At 48.9% G+C, this 26,112-nt stretch overlaps 1 protein-coding gene across 3 annotated transcripts in view; it reads left to right on the top strand.

Annotated features, from left to right (window-relative positions):
- DPP6 (dipeptidyl peptidase like 6) overlaps positions 1-26,112 on the top strand; it is a 787,207-nt gene that overhangs the window by 604,540 nt on the left and 156,555 nt on the right. For 2 of the 3 annotated variants that reach the window (XM_070368978.1, XM_070368979.1), the window contains exon 7: positions 17,031-17,112. In XM_070368978.1, coding sequence (XP_070225079.1) covers positions 17,031-17,112 — 82 coding nt within the window. Of the gene's footprint in view, positions 1-16,673; positions 16,822-17,030; positions 17,113-26,112 lie in introns of those variants that run through there. The other variant, XM_070368980.1, reaches the window with a different exon arrangement.

Consider the following 26,112-nt stretch of genomic DNA (forward strand, 5'->3'; position numbering starts at 1 on the left):
TGCTCGGGAAACCCGTGAACTCGGCCCGCTTCCTACAGGTCCTCAGAAGTGGCCCGCAGGCTGCACGGGGGAGATGGTTAGGAAGCCTGCTGTGAAGACTCATCCAGGTCATCCTCAATATGTTTCTCTTCTTTTCTACCAATGTGTTGAACCTTATTTAAAGAGCCGTGTTTTCAAATAGTTATTTCTTGACCCCAGATATTCGATTCAGTTCTAACAACAGCAGCAAAAGGCCCGCCCTGATGCAGTACTTTCTAGGTCAGATAGTCTTCCTAGAGCTTCACGTGTACCCCTCACTGAATGCCTGGAGAATACCTATGATGTGGAGGCTGCTATTCGCCGCTCTTAGGCATTCACACCCAGGCGTGGTGAGTGCACTGGCACAGCTCGTCCCTGGCAGGGCAGGATACACCCGGTTCCTGCCGCCCCGGTTTCTCCTGCCTGCGTCTTGACCTCTGTTCTCCCCAGCTTTCTCTGTGTTCAAGTGTTCTCAAGCCCCCAGCGACACAACAGAAAATAGAGCTGAGCACGTCACCCACAGGAGCGAAGAGAAAACAGCAAAACTGGGCAAGTTGTAAACCAAAGGAAGACGGGAAAATCATGATGCTCAAGCATAAGACAGCTGAGTCACAGCCCAGGAACCGAGCTCGTTTCTCCTAACCCCTCCCCACCCGCAGGGTGGTCCTCAGCACCCCAGGCGTGGACAGCGCTCAGACTAGCCCACGTGGGGTGGCTCCTGGTTGGCTGTGGTCTGCTCTCTGCTGAGTCAGCCCTTTAGAATATCACCTCTGATGAGAGGAAGGCTTAGGCCTGGGCCCTCAGGATGCTTTTGGAAGGTCAGTGAGAGGAGCTATGGGAGAAAAAACAAGGATGGTTTGAAAATTAAGAAGCTGTCAGAACCCCAGCTTCCCCTTGCTGACTCCCCTGAAGTCCGGAGGTGTGTTTCCTGGCGAGGGTGAGCAGAGGCCCTTGGATGGAGGAACATCAGGACAGGGTGCAGTCCGAACAGGGACAAAGGGACACTTGCAGGGTGTGGAGAGACTTCCTGCTCTTTCATCATCCCTGACACGTGGCAGCCACGCCTCACCCACCGGGCTGGGGATCGAAGGATCCTTCCCAAGAGATGCTGGCAGAGCCAGGTCCAGAAGGAGCCAGCAGGAGGGCCCAGGGGGACCAGGCAGGCCCTCCTGGGCTCTGCAGGACTCCCCATCAGCTCCTCGGTCCCAGCTTCCTCAATGTGGGGGCCTGGGGGAGAACTACCATCTGACTGCAGACGTCTTCCTGTCTGACAGACAGAAACCAAAGCAAACGATAGCAGCACTGTGGAGAAAACAGTGACCACAAGAGGAGAAGCCAGCATTAGGACCAAAGCCTTCTTAAATCCTCAGATGACTTGTTACCCTCAGGAGACAAAACAGAACAACGCATACCGTTTTTCAATCTCAAAGCACCAGACTCTTAGAAATGAAAAAGACGGTACAAATGAAAACTCATTAGAAAGGTTTAAAGACAAAGGTGAAGACATTTTCCTGATGATGCAACAGAGACAAAGAGAGACAAAGAGATATGAAAAGTGGGAAGGAAGGATGAGATACAAAGAAAAGACACGCGGATAACTTAGAGGCCCAGCTGAGAAATGTACAAGCACATATAGGAGTTAGCTAAATATAATTTTTAATGATACAGATGAGATTACTTACAAAACAGAAACAGACCCACAGACATAGAAAACAAACTTATAATTACCAAAGGGGAGCAATTAAAAAACAAACCAGAGGAGGGATAAATTAGGAGTTTGGGATTAACATGCACACTGCTGCATATAAAATAAACAACAAGATCCTACTGCATAGCACAGGGAACTCCACTCAGTACCTTGTAACAGCCTCTAATGGGAGATAACTTAAAGAAGGGTATATGTGTGTGTGTGTGTGTAACTGAATCCCTTTGCTGTACACCTGAAACTTACACAGACTGTGAATCAATTACACTTCAGTGAAATTCTAAAAATAAATAAGCACCATCTTTAAGCCCCTGTATCCACCGCACGTGAGAATCTCGCCCGCTTTCCCCCGGTGAAGCTCACTCTCTGTCCACAAGTCACGTCTCACCCCACCCCCTGTGTGTCAGTCGCTCAGTCGTGTCCGACTCTTTGCGACCCTGTGGACCTGCCAGGTTCCTCTGTCTGTGGAATTCTCCCTGCCATGGCTAAACACATCCCAGAGCCCTGCCAGCTGTTAACCACAGAGCACAGAGCCCAGGCCAGGACCTAGCAGGCAGGAAGAACCCAGGCTGCCTGCCGGACCCTCACTGTATTGGGAGCCGCCCAGGTGGCCTGTCTGCGGACAGGCGCTGGATCCGTTTCTAGGAGGGCTGGGTCTTCGCTCCAAAAGCCCAGTGCCGGGAATCGCCCTCAGCAGGCCTCTGGACTTGGCCTTTGCAGTCTCTGGATGGGCAGCCCAAGGGCACCGGGAGGGACGGAGGGGCTGGCCCGGCCCAGACTGTGGACCATGGTCTTGGACCAGGATCGCCCGTGAAGGCTTCCTCTGACTTTGTTCTGCCCTGAAGCTCCAGGGGGGCTGGACGACTGTCTGAGAGTGGAAACCTCCACCCAGATCCCCCCTCATGCAAAACACGCCTTGGAATAATAAGATTATTTCAGGCATGGCTCTAAAAAGAAGCCCCCAGATTAATTAAGGTGTCTGAGTTATGCCTTCCAACATGAGGAGGATGGCAGAGCAGATTGAGGGGTGAATCTGTGATCAGCAGAAGAGGAGATGAGTCCTCAGATCAGCAGTGGGCTCTCAGAACGAGAAGAGATCTCTCTGCCAGCTTCAAACACGTGGGCTGGTGATTCTGTCGAGCTCGGGGATGCTGGGGAGAGAGACGCAGGGTAACGGGCACTTGCCGTCTTCCTGGGCCCTTAATTAGCTGGAGAATCTGGGTCGTTTCTGTTCCAACGATTGTTTTCCGTCTGTAGCGTTTGCTGGTGTTCTGCTTTCTGACTTGCTGGTTTTCATTGCCCACCTGCGCTGTTGGAGGTTTAATGCTGTCTGGCTTCTCTGGGTTGTGCTTTGTTATTATCAGTGGACACAGCTGTGTGTGCGCTCAGTCGCTTCAGTGTGTCTGACTCTTTGCGACCCTATAGACTGTGGCCAGGCTCCTCTGACCATGGGATTCTCCAGGCAAGAATGCTGGAGTGGGTAGCCATGCCCTCCTGGGGGATCTTCCCAGCCCAGGGATTGCACCCAGGTCCCTTAGGTCTCCTGCACTGGCAGGCAGGTGCCTTGCCACGAGAGCCGCCTGGGAAGCCGGCACACGTTGAAAGTGAAAGTGAAAGTGGCTCAGCTGTGTCCGGCTCTGCTACTCTTTGCGACTGTACAGTCCATGGAGTTCTCCAGGCCAGAATACTGGAGTGGGTAACCTTTCCCTTCTCCAGGGGATCTGCCCAACCCAGGGATCAAACCCAGGTTTCCCGCATTGCAGGCAGATTCATTACCAGCTGAGCCACAAGGGAAGCCCAAATATACAGTTAAATTGGCTTAAAATAATTCTGTGAAGGGCCTCATCAGTGTCTTAAGGTAACATACCCAGCTCTTGTTCAGAAGGAGCCTGGTCCGTTGATGCACACACATGGAGCGGGGGGCCGTGCCCCTACAGGCATGTAAGACGTGTGTGTGGGCGGGTCCTCGGGGCTCCATGGAGATGCCTTGGTCACCCAACCTTCCAGGGTTGTTAATTCCGGTGACTCAGCCCCAGGAATCTCACTTCTGCTGCATTTGACTCTGATGCCGCTGAAAGCCCCACCCAGCTTCAAGGATATAAACTCCATCTTTGGATGGAAAGCACCTAGATTTTTGAAAAAGCGTTTGGGACCAGGAATACTGTTGTGGCCATGTTGGGGAAACCTCATTTGCCACGCAGGCTGAAAAGATTTGCTGGGTTTTCTCTCTATGGTTTATATTGTAAATATATAAGTATATATCAGATATGCATTTTTAAACTACAATCACACAATCGGTCCTGAAATTCAGATCTGGACTTACTTGAAGACTGTGGGCAGAGTGTATTATGTAACAGCCCTGCTGTTATTGTGTGAAAGGTAGCCTTCCTTATTCCAGCTTTCTGCAGGCTTCAATGTAAGAAGTATTAGAATTTCCTTAATAAGTAAGATGCATAGCCTCCCATCCAGATATGTACAGTCCATATTTAAATAGTATAACTTCTCCCAGCAAATCTCCAAACTGTCTAACATTTCTACTGAATATCCCATCTCTTCTTGGAAGAGATGCTTGAATAGAAAAATATAAGTTTTTTTGAAAGCCTTTAAGAAATAGTAAAAGCAAATGTCTTAAGTGTAGGAACAGGAAAAGATGACCTTCCCGCCATATCTATGATGATACTTCCTAGTGATAACAAAGTATTTGGGACACTGTGGTTCGTGAGAATTCATAATGAAGTGGTAACTTCCAGAGTCCTCAACTTTTAACACTCTAATCTGCTCATCTGATTGTTGGCGGTTTTTCAGTCTAGCTAATGTTTCAGCAATTGTTCGATACCAGAAACTTGAAGGGACCTTGTTATTAATGAATACCATCTTATGCCAGTACTGCATGCTCTTGAGAGAAATTCCACTCATGACATGTGTTTCATCCTCAAATGCTGCCAGCTGATAAAGGGATGTGGACCACCCTGCTCCCTTACCCACCCAGAGATGCTGAGGCAGTGGTGACCAGGTCCCCCTGTGTCTCCATCACTGGCTACCTTGCTGCCCTGCGTGTGACCGATGTTCGCTCATCAGCTATTCATACAAGTGCCAACCTTGCTTCTAAATCACAGAAGAAAGCTCTCAAATAGCTCTGGAGTTCCCAGGTTTGGAGTACTGTCTTTTACACCATTTGTGTTTGCTGAAACCACACCTGCGATAAAAGGGTTTTGAGCAATGTGTTCTCTGGGCCCATAATCGCGCATTTCCCCAGACTCAGAACCGATGCCTGTGAGCAGGCAGAGAGGTGAGAAGTGGCGGGAAGGGACGGGGAGGAGGTGCAAACCCTCTGAGGGGGAAGGGTCCAGAGCACCCTTCCAAGCTGGCTGCTCATTCCATGCACTTCCTCAAAGGGCTTGTCTCCTCAAAACTCCCGTTCTCCCCAGGCTCCACGGCTGGGAGCTCATTTCACTGCAGACGCAGGCCAAGAAGGAGCACTGGCTTCCTGGAAGCGTGCGTTCTATGGCACCCTTCTTTGATTCTTTTGTTCTGTCCTGGAATTTTACTAGAAGCAGGGACAAAAGAGCCCTTGAAATGATCAAACACTTGTTTTTTTCAATTTTATTGAAATATAGCTGTCGTGTTAATTTCTGCTATACAGCAAAGTGACTCAGTTATACATAGATGTTCTTTTCCATGTACTTTTCCATTATGGTTTATCGTATGACGTGGAATATAGTTCCCTGTGCTATACAGCAAGACCCTGTTGTTTATCCACTCTGCGTGAATAGTTTCCATCTGCTGACCCCAAATCCCGGCGCTTCCCCACCCCCTCCCACCCCACCCCTGGCGACCGCTAGTCTGTCTCCTGTGTCTGTGAGTCTGTTTCTGTTTCGTAGGTACATTCATTTAGATCACATGTTAGATTTCGCATATAAGTGCTGCCACGTGGGATTTGTCTTTTTCTGACTTCCTTTGCTTAGTATGATAATCCCCGGGTCCATCCACCTAACTGCAAATGGCGTGATTTCATTCTTTTTGTGGCTGAGTAATACTCCACTGTGTGTATGGACCACATCGTTATCCAATCATCTGTTGATGGACATTTAGGTTGCTTCCTTGTCTTGGCTGTTGTGAGTCGTGCTGCTATTAACATACGGATGTGTGTATCTTTTCAAGTTGGAGTTTTTTCTGGATCAGATGGCAACTCTAGTGTTTGAAGGAATCTCCATACTGTTTTCCATAACGGCTGCAGCAATTCACAGTCCCACCAACAGTGCAAGTGGGTTCCCTTTTCTCCACATCCTCTCCAGCATTTATTATTTGTAGACTTTTTAATGATGGTCATGCAGACAGGCATGAGGTGGCACCTCATTGTAGCTCTGATTTGCATCTCTCTAATAAATAGCAGAGACATTACTTGCCAACAAAGGTCTGTCTAGTCAAGGCTATGGTTTTTCCAGTGGTCGGTATGGATGTGAGAGTTGGACTGTGAAGAAAGCTGAGTGCCAAAGAATTGATGCTTTTGAACTGTGGTGTTGGAGAAGACTCTTGAGAGTCCCTTGGACTGCAAGGAGATCCAACCAGTCCATCCTAAAGGAGATCAGCCCTGGGTGTTCTTTGGAAGGAATGATGCTAAAGCTGAAACTCCAGTACTTTGGCCACCTCCTATGAAGAGCTGACTCATTGGAAAAGACTCTGATGCTGGGAGAGATTGGGGGCAGGAGGAGAAGGGGATGACAGAGGATGAGATGGCTGGATGGCATTACTGACTCGATGGATGTGAGTCTGAGTGAACTCCAGGAGATGGTGATGGACAGGGAGGTCTGGCGTGCTGCGATTCATGGGGTCGCAAAGAGTCGGACACGACTGAGCAACTGAACTGAATTGAATAAATAGCAATGATGAGCATGTTGTCATGTGCCTTTTGGCCATCTGTAGGTCTGCTTTGGAGAAATGTCTATTTAGTCTTCTTTCCATTTTTTGATTGGGTGGTTTTTCTGTTGTTGGGTTGTTTTTCTGTTATTGAATTGTTTGTGTATTTTGGATACTAAGCTCTTGTTGGTCACATCATTTGCAAATATTTTCTCCCAGTCTCTGTGTTATCTTTTTGTTTTGTTAATGGTTTCCTTTGCTGTGTAAAAGTTTGTAAGTTTGGTTAGGTCCCATTTATTTATTTTTGCTTTTATTTCTCTTGTCTTGGAAGAAATGAAAGTGAAAGTTGCTCAGTTGTGTCCGACTCTTTGTGACCCCATGGACTACACAGTCCATGAAATTCTCCAGGCCAGAATAGTAGAGTGGGTTCCATTCCCTTCTCCAGAGGGGTCTTCCCAACCCAGGGATTGAAGCCAGGTCTCATGCATTGCAGGCGGATTCTTTACCAGCTTAGCCACCAGGGAAAGCTGTTTACTGACCTACAAAAACACCGGTACAATTTCTGTCAGAGTTTTACCTTTGTTCCCTTGTAGGTGTTTTATGGTATCGTGTCTTCTATTTAAGTCTTCAGGCCATTTTGAATTTATTTTAGTGTTTGGTGTTCTAACTTCATGGACTTACGTGTGGCTGTCCAGCCTCACCCCACTTGCTGAAGAGGCTGTCTTTTGTCCCCTGTATATTCTTGCCTCCTTTGTCGAAGGTTGACTGACCATAGTGTTGGTTTATTCCTGGACTGTTCTGTTCCATTGACCCACATGTCTGTTTTCATGCCAGTACCATGCTGTGAAAAACTTGTTTTTCCTGCTGCATGGTGTAAGGTGGAACCTCCGAGAAGGGAAACAAATGTGTTTGTTCTAAAGGAGGAGTTCACTCAGACGCCCAGCCTGGCACACTCGCTGTGAACACAGAGGGCGTCCACACTGCCACCCCACCTGCAGAGCACCCCTGAACCGAAGGTGCCTGAGAGTCCGAGAGCCTTAGGCCGCAGGGACCATCTTACTTTGGAAAAGCGCTGAATGAGTGAATCGTGCCCCTCTCCCGCCCCCAGCTCCTCCACTGTCATCAGCATTAACGTCACAGCGGTAACACCTCTGCCCTGGTTTCCAGGACCATCGCCGGGTCTGCTCACCTCCACCTCGCCGTAGCCCCCTGAGGAACGACCCCATCTCACAGGGAAGAAAGTGGAAGAGCTCAGAAAGGTTGAGCGTCTCACCCAAAGGCGATACAGCCTGGGCGTGGGGCTCTTGGCATCTCACCCGTGTCTGATCGGAAGGCACGTTCCCTCCTACTCAGAAGGGCGCCGAGTTAGGGCGTTGCTGCCGCTGTAATTTCACCCACGAGTACAAGACATGTGCTGTCACACCGCCTGGGCGCCTGCTCCTAGAGACCAGGGCCTGGAGGAGCGGGAGCAAGGAGAGCACGTGGTGATGTGGGGAGAAGAGTGTGGAAAGGTCGGGTCCCACAGGCCCTGCAGAGTGGCAGCCCCACGTGGCACCGTGGGGCGTTCATGGGGCCTTCTCTGAGCGTCAGACCTTCTGGAGGGCGTGGGGGCCAGGCTGAGAAGCGTGTGGACTGCACCCTAACCAGGCCGGGCCCTTCAGTTTGGCTCACACAGCCCACACTGGCCCCTGGGTGTGGTGGAGAAAAGGACAGGGGTGGGCTCCCTCCCCGTGCAGACGCCGCCCCCTCCCTCCAGAGGGGCAGCAGGGAGCTCGGGTTTGCTGCCTGCTGTCATCCCCTCTGAGACTGTCCACCCTTTCCAGGGGGAAGCATGAGAATTCCGATTCAGGGAGTGCATCCTGGGGAGGCAGTAAGAGCGTGAAGGCTTGACACCAGGTCATGAGCAGAGCAGAGGTCACCTTGAACCTAGGCTTTGCCCGTGAGGCTTGATGCCTGGAGCAGCCACAGTGAGGGCTCCTCCTCCCCTTCCTCCTCCCTGCCTCCTCTCCTTCCTCCCCCCTCTCCTCTCTTTGTATTTAAAACTAATCTTCCTGTGTGGTTTTATTTAATACTTGTGTTTGTCATCATGTATATTAGAGTATGGGACTTCTGAGATAGCTCAGTGGTAAAGAACCCGCCTGCCAATAGAGGAGACATGCAGACTCGGGTTCGATCCCTGGGCTGGGAAGGTCCCCTGAAGAAGGGAATGGCTACCCACTCCAGTATTCCTGCCTGGAGAATCCCCACGGACAGAGGAGCCTGGCGGGCTACAGTCCATGGGGTCATAGAGAGTCAGACACGACTGAGTAACTGAGTGCACACTCACACATCAGAGTGTCCCTGTAGATGGGGTGGGTGGCAATGTCACAAACATTTCAGAACAAGCCTCCGCTAGTCACTCTCTCAGTGAGTAGAGCTTCTCTGCCTGGAAACTTCAATGTCCAGATCTTTCACAAGGAAAGGAACTTCCCGTAGATCATAGATTTAGAAGCATCTTAAAATGAATGGTAAGACAAGTGCTGGCCATTCAGGAAGGGCTTGTGCCTAGAAGGATGCCTGCCCTAAAGGATTAAATTGTGTAACTTAAGATATACATACAAATGATAACACAAATCTTTAAGCTCTGAATCGGTTTAAGACATCACAAACCCTAGACTAGACCCTATTTTTGCATCCATCCACCCATCCATTTGTTCATTATTTAGTCAGTATACACAGACATCTGCAATGTGTCAGACCCTGAGCCACGGCTGGGAGTGTATCTTTTATTTTTATATTAGCCACCATGCAAAGTACATACTTCATTCCACACTGATAATGCTATTTTTTGATGTCTTTCACCGTAAAAGTTTAGGAACCAAATAAGCAATTTTTTTGCCTTTCTTTGCCAAATGCCGTTTTTGTTGGGAAGCTTTTCAATCCCCTGAACTCGCGCTGGAAGATAAATGAGTAAACTTGGCCACATTAATTTACTTTTCAAAATTCAACATGATTTATGCCCCATTTTGTTTATTGCTCAAATAAGCAAAATAAGAACGGATGGCATGATTATTTTGAGATATAGGAAGTCCAGATAATTTTATTCTTCCTTAATCATTTTTTAACCAATTCATCTCTATCCTGGAGATGATTCATCACAGAGCTTACCATGGATTCTTTAAAATAAATAGTAAATAGAAAGGAAGATAGCAAAAGGGTAGAAGGCACCAACCAATCCCCAAATAAATCCATAGCTTCCTGCATTTTCTTTCTTATTCTCTCTCTGTGTGTATCTCTCTCTCACACACACACACACACACACACACTCAGCCTTGAGACTAACCCAGTCCATGATGGAAAATCATTTGATGACAGGGAACCAGGTCTTGGGCTCAAGGCAGAGAGATCTGCAAGTGGTCCCCGCAGCTGGAGGAGCCGTGTGGAGCTGGCATCCGGGCCTCTGTGATGGAGAAGCCTCCTCCACGTGAAGCCATATGAAAGCACAGTGAGGAGTCAGCAGACAAAGCTTCCTTGGTCTCCTCTCTGAGCGGCTTCCTGCTTTGTTCTTCAGTCAGTTGGAGACTTTTTTTTTCCCTTTGACCAAAGCAGGAGATTAATCTTCAAACAAAAGTTAATCAGCTATGTGTCCTTGAGCAAATCACTTACTACTCAGGGCTTCAGTTGCTCTGAGAAATGAAGTTTCTTGGGGCTGCAGTAACAAGTTACCACGAACCGAGTGGCTTAAAGCAACGGAAATTTATTCTCTCCCGGTGTTGAAAGTCAGTGGTCTGAAATCGGGGTGTCAATGAGATCACGCTCCTTCTGACACTTCTCGGGGGGACCCTTTCTCGCCTCCTCCGGCCTCTGGAGGATGCGCTCGGGCCCTGGCACGCCTTGGCTTGCAGGCACCTTGCTCTGATCCCTGCCTCCATCGTCACATGCCCTTCTCCCTCTGTGTCTGTTCTGTGCATCTCATCTTCTTATGAAGACTCCAGCCACTAGATTTCCATCAGCCTCTCTCCTTTTCCAGAATGACCTTATTTTAATCTGATGATGTCAGCCAGGAGCCTATTTAAAAATAAGGTCAGGACTCAGCATCTCTTCTGGGGGGACAGAATTTGACCCACAACTCATAGCTTTGGCTGCTTGACCTCTAAGATGCCTGCAGCAGGTTCCCAGCTTGCATGACCAGGCAGAGGCAGAGAGGGCTCAATTCACTCGTGTCAGTGCTGAGGACTAGGGGATGGCCCAGTGGAGATGCCCTGTATGCCATCTGAGGTATCAGGGAGACCTGGGCTGGGATGTGATCTTGGTGCTCTTCAGAGTAGGAATTGAGATTGACCATGACTGTGAATGTTCAAACTACCACACAATTGCACTCACCTCACACACTAACAAGGTCATGCTGAAAATCCTCCAAGTTAGGTTTCAAAAGTATGTGAACCGAGAACTTCCAGATGTTCAAGCTGGATTTAGAAAAGGTAGAGGAACCAGAGATCAAATTACCAGCATCAGTTGGATCACAGAAAAAGCGAGAGGATTCCAGAAAAACATCTACTTCTGCTTCATTGACTACACTAAAGCCTTTGACTGTGTGGACCACAGCAAACTGGAAAATTCTTCCAGAGATGGGAATACCAGACCACCTTACCTGCCTACTGAGAAATCTGTATGTAGCTCAAGAAGCAACAGTTAGAACCAGATGTGAAACAACAGACTGGTTGTTTCAAATAGGGAAATGAGTATGTCAAGGCTGTATATTGTCACCCTGCTTATTTAACTTCTATGCGGAGTACATCATGCAGAATACCAGGCTGGATGAAGCACAAGCTGGAATTAAGACTGCTGGGAGAAATACCAATAACCTCAGATATGCAGATGACACCACCCTTATGGCAGAAAGTGAAGAGGAACCAAAAAGCGTCTTGATGAAAGTAAAAGAGGAGAGTGAAAAAGCCTGGCTTAAAACTCAATGTTCAAAAATTGAAGATCAGGCCCCTTCCTGTCTGCCCCACAGGTGGGTCTCTGCTCATAGCAGAGGAGGAAGGGGGCAGCAGATAAAAGGGGACTGAAGAGAGAGGAAAGATTGGAGTTGGTGTCGAGAGGGTGGCAAGCACCCAAGCCCTAGTTGTAAGGACAGCGACAGGTAGGTTAGTCCCAGTGAGGGGAGAGACTCCGGTTGGCTCTGTGCTTTTCTCTGCTGGTTCCAGGGGTCTGGGTGTGTCGGGGGGAAGGGGGTGGCTGGAAGAGATGCACTTTTAATGTGAAAGCAAAAGAATCTGACACAATCACATGCAGATGCAAAAATACAGGTTTATTTTACAGAAATAGATGGGGAGGGTATGGTTGAGAGCTAACTTTTCTGTACCAAGCTCTAGTCTAATACAGGAATATAGCTCATGTGTTGGGTTGCTGAGTTCTGTAAATTTGTCCTTACAGCTGATAAGTGATTGGACCTTTTGTTAAAATTACGTAGAATTTGTGGTGCATAGTCGACTTGAATATTTACCAGTTTGTGTGTATGTGTGCACTCGTTGCTCAGTTGTGTCCAATTCTTTGCAACCGCATGGACTGTAGCCCTCCAGGCTCCTCTGCCCATGGAATTTTCCAGGCAAGAATACTGGAGTGGATTGCCATTTCCTACTCCAGGGGTTTTACCAGTTTGCTGCTGCTGCTGCTAGTTCGCTTCAGTCGTGTCCGACTCTGTGCGACCCCATAGACGGCAGCCCACCAGGCTCCCCCGTCCCTGGGATTCTCCAGGCAAGAACACTGGAGTGGGTTGCCATTTCCTTCCCCAATGCATGAAAGTGAAAAGTGAAAGTGAAGTCGCTCAGTCGTGTCCGACTCTTAGCGACCCCATGGACTGCAGCCCACCAGGCTCCTCCACTTTCACTTTCAAGTGCTGTGTTGCCTGCCAACAGTATATACAATATCCTATCCTGTTGAATCACGGGATCCGTGGTCACGTGTGATCAGCCCAGACACATGATGTGTGCATCAGGAAGCTGGAACCTGGGCGCTAGACTTCTGATTGCTAGCCTGAGGTTCTTCCTATAACTTTGCTGCCTCCAGGCTGTGGACACTCGTCTGTCGTCTCTAGAGAAGGAGAAACGATCTCCTGAGCACAGGGGAGCGGAGGCAATGAGGCTGGATGCGTGTGCGTGGGCGGGCGCATTGGCCTGGCGCTCACCCAGCCTTCCCAGACATTTATCTACTGGAGGTATGATTTCCGGGCAGCACTTAAGGAAATTTTTACAGGAATTTACAGTTGTTAGATCGGAGAGAAGTTTATCAGCTATTATGAGGATCCTAGATGTATCCTATGATATCCTAGGGTATCATAATCGAACAAACTAATTTTCAGTAATAAGCAAGGCTACTTCTTTCTGATCTCCTACCCTGTCGTCTGTGCTTCGAAAATTCTATAAACCCAGGACAGGTGAATTCATTAGACCTTTAAACCTGCTAAAGTTATTTTCCTTAGTGCCATCCATCCATCTGTAGTCCATCCATCTTGTTTGTTTTTTCAAATTGTGTATTGAGTGCTGATGCTGTGTTAGATACAGAAGTCATGGTTTTTCAATTATTGAATCAGTATCACAGTATGTCAGGGTTGGGGAAATTCTCCAACTTTTCATTATGTACTATAATAATTTTTATAACCAACAAGCTATAAGCTACTAAGATTCTTCAGAATAGTTTTAGCTTTTTATTTTGAAGTAATTTTAGATGAATGAAAGTTGCTAAAAATAGTACAGAGTTCTCCTCTATGCCTCACTCCCCTTCTCCTGCTGTTAATGTATCAGTGTTTCATACCTATGGGGTTATTATCAGGAACAGAATATTAACGCTGGTACAATGTTATTCACTCAATGGCAGACCTCATTTGCCCTTGACCAGCTTTTCCATCAATGTTTTTTTCCTGTATCAGAATCCCATGTTCTTGCAGGTAGCAATTCCCCTCAGCCCCCTCCAGGCTGTGGCATGTCCTCCGTCTTCCCTTCCCTTTTGTGGGAAGAAAGGTCACTTTTGAAGATCACCGGTCAGCTGCTTGGCTGAGCGCCTGCATCTGGGTTTGTCTGAAGTTTATTCATGATTGGAGAGAGGCGATGCATTCTTAGCAAAGATGCTTTTACCGACCCACCCCAGTTGGTTCCCAACAGCGGCCCTCCAGCCGTGTGTGGGGCCAGTAGGAGAAGGGTCTGAGCTCAGCAGCAGAGGGGGGCTTTGTCCTCTGGTGTAAGAACTGGAAGGACGCTGAGGTGGGAGGTCGGCCTTCAGAGCACATGCTCTTCTGCAGGTAGGGGCAGGGCTGCTTTATCAAATGTGGTCAGGGGCAGGGGCGGGGCTCGAGGGACGGGGCTCTAGGGGCGGGGCTCTCGCTCCAGATCGCAGTGCCCGACTCAGCGCCTTTGCACAGGGCCTACAGGTGCCGCCATCTTGAATCACAGAGACGTGTGCCGCATCTCTGCACACGCTCCTGAGGCGGGGTGGCGGAGCAGCGATTTCACACCCGAAACTGGTGGTCTGAAGGGCCAGGGGCGAGGCCTCTGCATCTGGTCCCCTGTGAGCAAATGGAATTACATGAAGCACAAGGGGGAAAAAAGGTTAGATTTCTTTTTTTACCCAGATTCTATGTTTATTCCCTGGGAATTGATAATGGGTTTTGCCAGTGATGGGCTTCCCCTGATAGCTCAGCTGGTAAAGAATCGGCCTGCAAGACAGGAGACCCCGGTTTGATTCCTGGGTTGGGAAGATCCTCTGGAGAGGGGATAGGCTACCCACTCCAGTATTCTTGGGCTTCCTTGGTGGCTCAGCTGGTAGAGAATCCACCTGCAATGCAGGAGACCTGGGTTCGATCCCTGGGTTGGGAAGATCCCGTGGAGAAAGGAAAGGCTACCCACTCCAGTATTCTGGCCTGGAGAATTCCATGAGGTATATAGTCCATGGGGTGGCAAAGAGTCGGTCACGATGGAGCGACTTTCACTTGCGCCAGTTGACAATACCATATATATGATGTTTTGTTTTTCTCAGTGCATCTTGCTGGGTGGTTCTGATGTTGACATGTTTTACTTCTGGTGATGCTGACCTTGATCTTTGGTTAAGTTGCTGTCTGCCAGGTTTCTCCTTGGGAAGTTGCTATCTTCTCCTTTGGGGTGATAAATATCTTGCAGGAGATACTTTGAGACTATGCAAATCATTTCTCTTTAGACTTTCCCTGCTAACTTTAGCATCCATCATGAATCTTGTCTGCAGCAGTCATCTGTCTGCTGTTCCCCCAAGGGGGATGCTCTTTCCTTCTTCTGCATTTATTGATTGGAATTCTGTTATGAGGAAGAGCTGCTCTACCCTCCCCACCTAGTTATGTACTTGATTCTTTATATTAGTAAGGCTCATGAATATTTATTCTCTGGGTCAAGTCACTATTATTGTTCATGATTCTGTTGCTCAGATTATTCCACCTTTGGCCATGCGAGCTTTAGCTTCTGCCTTCTGTTAGCAAGCTCTATCTTTTTTGAGTCTTTCCTTACTTTCTGATCCATGAGATGTTCCAGACTCATCCTGCATTTTTGCTGTTCTAGCCTGTTTGTGGTTTCTTCTCCTGGGAGCCCTATTCTTTTTTAATTGGAAGATGGTGCTCAGAGACCAGGATGAGGGTGCAGGGTGGGCTCGTTTTCTCCTGGGTGTCACTGGGTCTAAGCTTCTCCATGAACAGAGCAAGGGCATGTAGCTATGTATACCAACCAGTAGATACACAATATCTGGATTTTGGATCTCTCTGTATGTGTGTGTGTGTGTGTGTGTAGGTGAGAAATGGTATCAGTGTAGTTTCAGTTTATATTTCTCTAATTTTGAATGCGTTTGAGTCCTTTTTAATACATTTTTCTGTATTTTTGTGAATTATCTTTTCCTGTTTTTTTCTTGTGTTTCTTTTTGTTTGTTCTTTTATAACCTTGATAGTTTGGAGTTCTTTATATAATAGTGATATTACCCATTCATTTGTTATGAATATTTTCTCCCAGTTTGCCAGTTATCTTTTGTTTGTGGTTTTTGTCATGCAGAACAGGTGCTGTTATGTAAATTTACCTCACTTTGATCACTGCTGGGTTTTGAGTCAGCCTTAGAGAGCCTTTCCCTACAGCATGTTAGAGAGGAAAACATGTTTATGGAAATGCTTTGAAATGTTAAAGCATACAGAGGCAGAGTTGGTTACAAGTCGTCTGGAAGCTGGAACGGTAAGGCCCTCCTGCCTGGGTGTCCGCCTCGCGACGACCACTGTTGTCATTGGCTGAGCTTAGCTCCTCAGCACCCACCTTCAGGCTTCCGCGGTTTCTCCAGACCCGTCTCCGCAATGCCTGAACCCCGGGGGCTTTACAGACGATCCTCCTCCCTTAACACTGTTTAGTCTGCAGTGTACTCTGTTTCGTCCTTACAGTGCTGTTGAGCGTTTATTAATATTTTAGAATTTTCTACTGATTGAAGCTCTGAATCAGCACATTCTTGCCCATCTCACTCACCTCCCTTCCCTTCTTGCTTCATCTTGGTTCAAGCAGCTCCTAAAACCCAGCATCTGTCTTTTCCTAAGACCGCTCAACCCTGGTCTCTGTAGACGAATGGGCACCTTCACAGCTGTGTCTTCTGCACAAAAAGCACTATAGTCCAGTGACAGGTGCTCCTCTGCAGAGCCTGGCATGTGCGGCAGACGCGTCTGAAAGAAAGTCGAACTCCAGTCTTCCCTACATGAGTACACAGTGGTAGCAACAAAATACACTGAAATAGTTAATATTTATAAAAGTGTTAGGTTTTTTCCTTTTATTACTGTGACTTATTCACTAGGACCTTTATTTAAATACATATAATTTTTTTTAAGTGTGGCATTTTGCATATCAATAAATTAAGAATGAAAAATGTGATGCTTAAAAGAAAAAAAAAATCCTCCTCCTGTGCTTGCCCCCCTTCTCTCCTCAGGTCTCTGTCCCTCTCTTCCTCCCTCCCTCCTTCGCCACTTCTTTCTTCCCCTACCCCACCCTTCTTGTGTATCAGCACAAACTAAAGGGTGGACTCTGTCCTGAGGCTGCTGTTTGGGAAGGTCAGAATGAGCCAGCTCAGGGGGAAAGCCAAAGATGGAGATGGAAGTTGTGGGGAGTTATCCCTGCAGAGCTGCACACTTCTGTTTTTAATTTTGACTATTAGGGATATTTTAGAAATTGGTCTACACACCTCTCTGCATGTTCTCTCTTGATGAGTATTTACTATGGAAGGTAAGCAATGACCAGCCTATTTCAGTTTCATGTAAGATAGATAGATATCTGAAGAAATCTGGTGGAGGCTGAATGAGATGTTTTAACTGAATAACACAAGCTCTGAAAATGATGTGGTGGAAGAGACATGAGAGAGTTACAGGTGGAAGATAATATTACATCATCTTAACTTCTTATTTCCCACCTTTTTCTTTGCTTTTTTCTTTCAGGGACCCTCAGAGCCTGGATCCACCGGAAGTCAGCAACGCAAAACTTCAGTATGCGGGATGGGGCCCCAAGGGTCAGCAGCTGGTAAGCACGTTGCTTTCAGTGACCAAGTGTCTGCGTTGATGAAGTTAATGTTTTACAGACTGAATGTATCTCACTAGACTCAGAATCTGTGTCTGTGTGAATTAGGTTTTGGAAAAATACCCCAGGACATCTGCATGTGTAAATGGCCATCTCTTTTGCTAGAGAACTCTGTTGAAATTGGAAGAGCATATGCCTTGGTTCTGGTACCTGCTTTCCTTAAAGCAGTCCCCGACTGGGCCACGTGTGTTGACTGTGGACTTAACCGTGAATCTGAGATGGACCTCATCAGAGGACAGCCGATGGGAATGGTCAGAATGGTGGAGTCACGAAATGCTCTTTGGTTCTGCTCGTGGAACTCTGGTTCTTTCCTTGGGAGGGTTTCATGAGAAAAGTAGATTTGCAGTTGCTGTGGACCTGGGCTCCCAGCACGCAGCATCTGCAGAACGCCCAGAACTGTTGGGGCCATCTCTGCTTTACGCCAGAAAGCTCCATGGATTCCCACTCACATTGTCAAAACTAAGACATTTCGAGATACCCAATGGCCAAGACAGTGTAGCAAAAAGGGTCTGAACAAGTAGTTAAAAGACATGGGTTCTAACCCTGGGAGTTCACGAACTAGATGCCAGGCTGCCTTCGGCTAGCCCAGCTCCTGCATGAAAGATCTGGGTGAGGTGAGCACTCGGGTTCATCCCTAGTGTTGCTTCTGTCTAAAACCAGGTGATACTCGTCAGTCCCGGTGACAAGGTCATGTCACCCCTTCCGGAAAGCGCCTGCAGCCTGAAGATCAGGTGGCATGGCGGCGGACCATTTTCTTCTACATCTTTGAGCCAATTAATAAAGCTGCCTTTTTAAAACTCTTCCTAAAATAGCGCAGAAAATGACCATGTTAAAAACCTTGGGGTGAGATTCTGTTGAACAGGCTGCCTACTGTCTTAGGAATTAAAATTTTCTTACTTTCCCCAACAGTACAAGTATTTTTTCTCGGTTGTGTGTTAATTCCATTGCCTCAAATTGATTTGAAGAAGCAGGAGGGTGTATGCCACCCGGCTGTGTTAGCTGCTGCCTGAGTGTTCCCTGTGCTGCACACTTACTGAGCGGAGGTTTCAAAAGGCACATTTAATGGCTCTAAACCAGTGACAAGAGGGCAGGAGGGAGCCACGAGCTGACTCGCAGAATGACACCCGTCCACCAGTCACAGCCAGGAGAGAAGAGTCGTCTTTGCTCAAAGCCGCTGATGCTTGTGCGAGGAAAAAAATCACAATTCCATAGGAGGTTGTAGAAGACTGAAGTGCTTAAGACTCAGGCCAGGTTGCACCGTGGTCAGGGCTGGGTTAGGTGATTATGGACGTTCTTACCTTCACCTCCTAAAGAGCAACCAGCGGTAGAACTAGGGTCCGCTTCTTTGAGAAAGCTCCTCTGCCCTCTGCCCACGTGGCCAGGCCCACTCTGGGCACTCCAGTGTCACCACACAGACTCCTTTCACACACGAGTTCCTGCCCACACATCTCTCCCCGGGGGGTGGTCCTTGGTCTAAGCCCCGAGTGCTTTCCATCTGTGGATTCTGAGCATCTAGCTCCATGCCTGGCATGTGGGAAATAACTGTTGAGGTCAAAAGTGAATGCATGAATGGACAGAGGAATAATCAGCTGATATATTCTTGTGGTTCTCAACCACTTACATGTAAAATAATTGGATGGAGGCAAATAGCTAGCATCTGTGTGTGAAAGAAAATAAAGTGTAGTCACTCTATCATGTCTGACTCTTCTCGACCCCATGGACTGTAGCCCACCAGGCTTCTCTGTCCATGGGATTCTCCAAGCAAGAATAGTGGAGTGAGTTGCCATTTCCTCCTCTAGGGGATCTTCCCAACCCAACTGAACCTGGGTCTCCTGCATTGCAAACAGATTCTTTACCACTGAGCCACCAGGGAAGCACCATGCGTCTACACCTTCATGTATATTTAGGATGTGACTGACAGTGAAGGAAGTTCAGCTTCCTTTCTGCTTCAGGGAAATGAAGGTTCAGTCAAGTACGGTTGCTGCTACTTGGCCTCAGTACCGGGAGTACTCGTGTGCTCCTGGAATCTGAGACTTTAAACTTTTTTAACTTTGCTGTTTTTCTTGTACTGAGTCTAGAAGGCAATACCTCTCTGCGCTGAGAAAACATCCTATATGTTGGAGCAGGAGTCGGCAGCCTTTCCCCAGAAGGCACCAGTTCGTGAATGTTTAGGGGACCCAGTGCCCTCTTGGCTGTGCTCACCTGGGAAAGCCCGACCCCCGGGGCCAGGTGCTCCCAGTGGGTGCTCTTGGCAAAGACATTTCGAAACCCACAAGCAGGCCTTGCAAACACTCACAGATCCCTCATTGCTGTTTTATCTTTAAAAGTAAATATTGCTCCCCAAAGGAAATCGACTCTAATTATAATGAGTCAGAGTGAAATGAGTACTTATCCTCCGGGAGCAGAGAACACAGCTGCAGTTAAAGTTCAGCGAGGCCCTTCTGGGCACCGCCTCCTCCCCATGTGGCCAGATCCCCACGATGCCTCTGGGCTGGGGACCCCCTGAACCACAGGACAGTGACCCGGGCCACCAGGAGGGGCTGAAAGGCATCTTCTCCAGCACCTCCACATGGCCTTCAATTACTGGTTCTTGCCTTTAGGGTAAATTTCATTTGACCTTCAGATCGCATCATAGGAGGTGAGCATGGCCTGACCCCTCCCTGCGCTGAGAGAGGACAGGGAGAAGCTTGACCTCGGGGAGGCGTCCATTCTGCCAGAAAGTCGCTGCTGAAGCGGCGCTGGCCTGTGGTCTTTGTTCTTCTGAGGGGTAACCGGGTGGTTCCCAGAACTCGGCATTATCTGCCAAAAGCCTCAAGATGGGAAAATGGATTTGGCTGGGTTAAGCTGGATTAAGTGGGAAAAGACGCTCAACGCTGAACAGCTGCCTCCCGGCTTCCTCTTCCTCCCATTCTTCTTTTTCAAATATTTGTTTAGGTTTGACAGAAAACAACAAAATTCTGTAAAGCCATTATCCTTCAATTAAAAAATAAATAAAATTCTAACATGCGTGTGTATTTCCTTGTTTATCTGGCTGCGTCGAGTCTCAGTTGCAGCACGAGGGATCTTCTAGTGCAGCGCGCGGTTCTCTTGTCGCGGAAGCCCAGAGCAGGGGCATGCAAGCTCCATTGCTCCATGGTGCGTGGGATCGTGGTTCCCTGACCAGGGATCGAACCTGAGTCCCCTGCATTGCAAGGCAGATTCTTAACCACTGGACCACCAGGGAAGTCCCTCCTCCGTCTTTTTCGGTCAGTCTATGTAGTGATTTACACTGAAACATAAACTATATCAGAATCTCTCTCCAACTGTATCTTTCTCCATTTATCCTCTAGCAGATGAATGTCTGCCTAATGGAGAATCTCCATTTTCTTTGATCATTTCATGACGTCCTGCCCACCCCTCCCTGCATGTTCGTCTGTTTATGTGAGGTTTTGTCTCTGCTGATCTAGAATATGATTAAATTATCCTTTCATTTCCCTGCATGTCATCTCTGCTAGAAACGTCTAACAAAATCACACAGACGTCGAGGGCAGCCGCAGTGGCCTGCTTTGCACTTACGGCTGATGGCACACTCGGGGTTCAGGCCTCTGAGGGCCCTGCAGTGAGCTGCTTTGCGCTTACGGCTGATGGCACACTCGGGGTTCAGGCCTCTGAGGGCCCCGCAGTGAGCTGGCTCGAGAGCGCAGGGAACTTGGTGGGTTTGCTGCATAGCAGTGTTTTCTTTCAGAACCAAAAGACATGGAAACTTCTGTAACTGACTGCAGGGCAGCAGACCACATCAGTGATCCGGGGCCGGGGTCTGTGCGGGTCCACTCTGTGGCTCAGAGACCAAGAGCTGGGTCTCTCTTTGCGTGGCCTGCTCCCGTGATGGGGACAGGTGCACAGCTTTGAAAGGGATGCTGCGTCCGTTTTCAGAACCGTGCAGTGAGGAGCAGACAGAGGGGTGGTGAGGGGACCTGGGGTGGAGGGGCTAGTGCTGTCCTTGAGGAGCAGCTGGGGCTGGGATGTGATACCCCGGCAGCAGGAAACTAAGGTGTGCTCACAGCTCCGCGTCCCCACTCAGCAGAGGGTGTTGACTTAGCCATCACTTCCCAGGGCGTGAGGCTGTGGTCCTCATGACAGTGATTGTGGTCCGTGGGGTCGCAGAGTCGGACACGACTGAGCGCCTCACGCTTTCACTAGCTAGTTTTGGTGCTTCCCTGGTGGCTCGGAGGTAAAGAATCCGCCTGCAGTGCAGGAGATGCAGGAGACATGGGTTCGATCTGGGTTGTGAAGATCCCCTGGAGGAGGGTATGGCAACCCTGTCCGTATTCTTGCTGGAGAATCCCACAGACAGAGGAGCCTGCCAGGCTATAGACCATGGGGTCACAAAGAGTCGGACATGACTGAGCAACTGAGCACAGAGCACCCCGTTTCCGACCACTCCACCCAGACTTGGTGTCCTGGCCCCAGCGGGAGCTGCAGGAGATGAGTAACTGCCCGGGCCTCTTGGACCCTCCAGTCTGGATAAAATGACTCCCCTGGAACAAAGCCCTCCCAACGGGCCCATCGCCCCTTGGGTCTCTCCCTGCTCTCTGGCTGTGGTACTCATCAGACCGTTGCAGCTCTCAGCACGGGCCCTGCTGAGACCCTGAAGTCCGGACCTCCTCCTGGGGTGAACGCCATCACCTGCTGTCAGTGTTGAGCCCCTCCAGCCCCGCACGTCCATCAAGCTTCCCTCCCCGACTCCCAGCAGCCTTCCTTTGTGGACACGTGTGCACCCGTGTTGTCCTGGTTACCTCGTGGGGACCCCTTTGCAGAGCCCTGGGCCGCCCTCCACCTCAGTCGTGACTGTGCCTGTTAGCGGTGTAACAGCTGTGCGTCTGAAGTCCCTTCTAAGTAAACTAAGCCTTTTAAAAAATCCACTTCTTAGGAGCCTTTCTGTCTCAGTGCTGTTTTCCTACCTACTTCACAACACTGCTTTATCAACAGAGGTTATTTTTCTTTCTAAAATGTCAACAGCCCCAAAAAAAGAAAGGAAAAGTGAGGGTCTTACCTCTCCCATTCATTGGCGCTGGCTCATGCCTCCTCCCGCAGGACAGCGTCTTGACACGTTTCTGAGAGTTAGTGAAGGGTTCAGGAAAATCCGAGCTGAAGGCATTTGCACTCACGCTGGATCATTCGAGTTTTCAGTTTAAAGAAAGTGGGTTTTTTAAAAACAACTCATTAACATTGTAAAAATTCATGCTACCAAAATGTCAGTAATTCAACAGGAGAGGCTCGAAGAAGAGATTGTTCTGATAAGCACGTGGTCGCATGGAATGAAGGGCAGAGAGATGAATGGAGATGAATGAAGAGCAGACTGAGGAGTGGAGCGCCCCTCGCAGGGGTGGGCACCTGCAGAGAGCTTAGCCGCCTCGGGGGGACCCTCAGCTCTCAGGGTGGCGGCCAGGTGCAGACAGAAGGGCCAGTGGCAGGGGCTCACCCTGCAGCTGAGAGCTCAGACCGTGGGCAGTGCGGGCAGGGAGCCCAGGACCCAACCCCAATTGGAACCTGGAAGCCCTGATCTAGCGTCACAACCACCCCATCCATCTCAGAATCTGAAGGTCCTCATCTTAGACCTCAGAAAGTTTTCTTCAGTTTGTTCTGGTTATCAAGGACCAGTCATAACAAAAACACTGGCGTCACAGGGTCTCGTTCAGACCTTGCTTCTGACACTTTAAAGCCGTGATCTGGATTAAAATGCTTAACCTCTCAAAGCCTCAGTTTTCCTTATCTGTAAAGTGGGGACAACAGTGTGTATCTTGTAGGGGTCACCATGTGGGTTAAGTTAATCCGTTTAAAGCACGTGGCGTGGAACCTCATGTGGAAAGTGTTCATTGAGTGATGGCTTTCCTGTTGCTGTGGTTATTAGGATTATTACTTGGCTTAACCAAAATGTAGAGAATGGGAAAAAAATAAGAATACCATCAGCTGAGGGTCTGGTCTGTGTGGGAAGGTGAGTGAGGCTGCATTTGATAGAATAGAGAGATGCCGGCTATAACCAAGAGTCCCGGTGCGTGGCTAAGGCTGTCTCCTCCCCGACACTTCTCCGACTCTTCTCGGGGAAGGGCTGCTGTTCACAAGACACGCCATCACCTCCCTCGGCCTTTGACTCCACCTAGGTTTTCAGATGTCTGTGTCTTTAGAGAAGACCATTCCCAGGGACGGTTCCCCTGCCCTGATGCCCCACTGGGTGATCCCTGGAGAGACAGAGAGGATACGTTCCTTACAGGAACCCCAGGCAGTGGTTCCCCAGCGTGTTCATCCTCTACCTGGAAGCTTGTTCATTTTGACCGTCATCTCCGCACCACCCCCACCCTCCAGCCCCTGGTGGCCACCTTTCTGCTCTCAGTTTCCATAAGTTCAGATTTCAGATCCCACAAGTGAGGTAACACGGTATTTGTCTGTCTGACTTGGGAAAGGCTAAGTGACTAGATGGACATGGAGGTGCCCACAACGCTATGGTGGAGATTGTTTTGCAGTAGAGAAGTGTGTCAGATCCACACACTGCACACTCGAGACTTGGACAGTTCGTGTGTCAGTTACCTCTCAGTAAAGCAGGGCCGAGGGAATTAAAAAAAAAAAAAACTTGAAAACTAAAAAGCGGATGAGACTTCCTGCCTCCTCCTTCCTTTGGTAAACCAAAGCCCCCGCCCTGGGACCTCCAGCTGGTTGACTGCTCCCTACCCTAACCGTACCCAGAAACTGAGCAGAAAGAGGGCAGCTCCCTCCCCAGGTCACAGCTCCCAAGGGGCATCATCCCCAGCTCACAGCCCCCAGGGGCATCACCCCCAGCTCACAGCCCCCGAGGGCATCATCCCCAGCTCACAGCCCCCAGGGGCATCACCCCCAGCTCACAGCCCCCGAGGGCATCATCCCCAGGTCACAGCTCCCAAGGGCATCACTGCTCCCCCGGCTCTGGGAACCAAGGGGGCAGGGAGCGTCTGTCGACGTTGACAAGTCCCACGAGGGGAGAAAGACAGATCTTTCCAGCAAGCGGAGATTACTTAATGAAACTGTCGTAGATGTGGAGAGGACCAGGCCAGAGTGACATCCCATTAATAACTTATAAAAGCCTCTAATCAGTTTGGGTTAATTTGGTATTCATTGTAAAAACATTCATCATGGGCATTGAAGTCCATGACAGTAGCCAAGAAATTAATTCACAGGGAGGGAAATCGCCTGACGTGTCCTCAGATAATGGATGGAGCCAGTTTAGTGAGTGATTTACCAGCTCCACCAAGGGTACCCTTCAGATTTAACACAATATGTTATCACTTCACGGCTCTGAGGGACTCCGTCACTTTAATAGTCACTTGCACTCAAGTAAATAAGCTGTTTCCGGCAATTAACCCGAATGGATGGCGCCTAAGCAGAGCTCCCCAGTGGTCACCGTCGATGAAAAGAGATGGTTAGGAAGTGGCTCCATGGCTTTTCCTTTTGACCGGCAGGGTCCCTGAACGCACGGGATTTCCGAACACAAAGGCGTGGTGTGTGGTATACCCCAGCAGTGGGATTGCTGGGTCGTGTGGCAGTTCAGTTCCTAGTTTGTAAGGACTCTCCATGCTGTCCTCCACCATGGTTGTGTCAAGATGGTACTGATGACCTGTTCGCAGGGCAACGGGGAGAACAGACTTGTGGGCCCAGCGTGGGAGGGAGAGGCGGGGAAACGGAGGAAGTGGCATGGAACATACACGACCGCATGTAAAACAGAGACAAGTGGGGATTCTCTGTGTGACGCAGGGAGCTCAAACCGGTGCCCTGTGACAGCCTAGAGGGGTGGGGGTGGGGTGCGGTGGGAGCTGGGTCCAAGAGGGAGGGGACATAGTGTGCCTGTGGCTGCTTCATGTTGATCTATGGCGGAAACCAACACCATATTTAAAGCAATTATCCTCCAATTAAAAATTTAAAAAAAAAAGAAAACATGAAGGCAACTTTGTTGCCGTAGGATTATAGAGAAAGTGAGGAGAGCAGTGTAATTAGTGTCTACTGAAAAAAAAATACACGCAACCTGAAAGTTGAGAGTTCTGCTTCTTCAGGCCTGGGAGGCTGCGTCTCCAGTAGCCCCGATAGAATGCCTCCGAGGAGGGGCGTGGGGGGGCAGGGTAAATAGAAGTCTGTAATAAAGAGGGGGAGAGGCAGTCAGGATATCAAAGATTATTGTAAATTAGGGAAAACCTGATATCTCAAATTAAGGAATGTAGCGCTCTTCTATGGAGAAGGCAATGGCACCCTATTCCAGTCCTCTTGCCTGGAGAATCCCATGGACGGAGAAGCCTGGTGGGCTACAGTCCATGGGGTCTCAAAGAGTCGGACATGAGTGACTTCACTTTCACTTTTCACTTTTATGCATTGGAGAAGGCAATGGCAACCCACTCCAGTGTTCTTGCCTGGAGAATCCCAGGGACGGGGGAGCCTGGTGGGCTGCCGTCTATGGGGTCTCACAGAGTCGGACACGACTGAAGCGACTTAGCAGCAGCAGCAGCAGTGCTCTTCTAAATGTGGGAAGTTGCAAGAGTCTGGGCTCAGCGAAATCATTTCTTTCATTTCACCTCACCTGTCTGGGGCCAGCATCCTGCTGCTTGATTTCATTGCACCCTTAGTTCCTCGGTCATCTTCAGGAGTGGTGACAGCTGACACCTGCGAATCCCAGGCTTTGTTCTCCTCCCTGTTGGGCACCCTCCCGGCACAGAAGTTTACGTTTGGAGGCTGGAAATCATTGATGGTTTTGTGACATCCTTGTTTACTGATAAGGCAGGAAATACTACATTTCATATTAGTGAATTTATCATTCAGTGCAGATTTCCTTTTAACTTTAATCATGCTGTATGAAGGGGCAGCGCTCATAAGAGAAAATTCATTCCCAAACAATGTGAAAATATATAGTAGAGTCATAAAGATGTTCCTGCCCTTTAGCAAAGAAAG

This window comes from Bos mutus, chromosome 4, assembly GCF_027580195.1.
Source record: "Bos mutus isolate GX-2022 chromosome 4, NWIPB_WYAK_1.1, whole genome shotgun sequence".
NCBI classification, from domain to species: Eukaryota; Metazoa; Chordata; class Mammalia; order Artiodactyla; family Bovidae; genus Bos; species Bos mutus.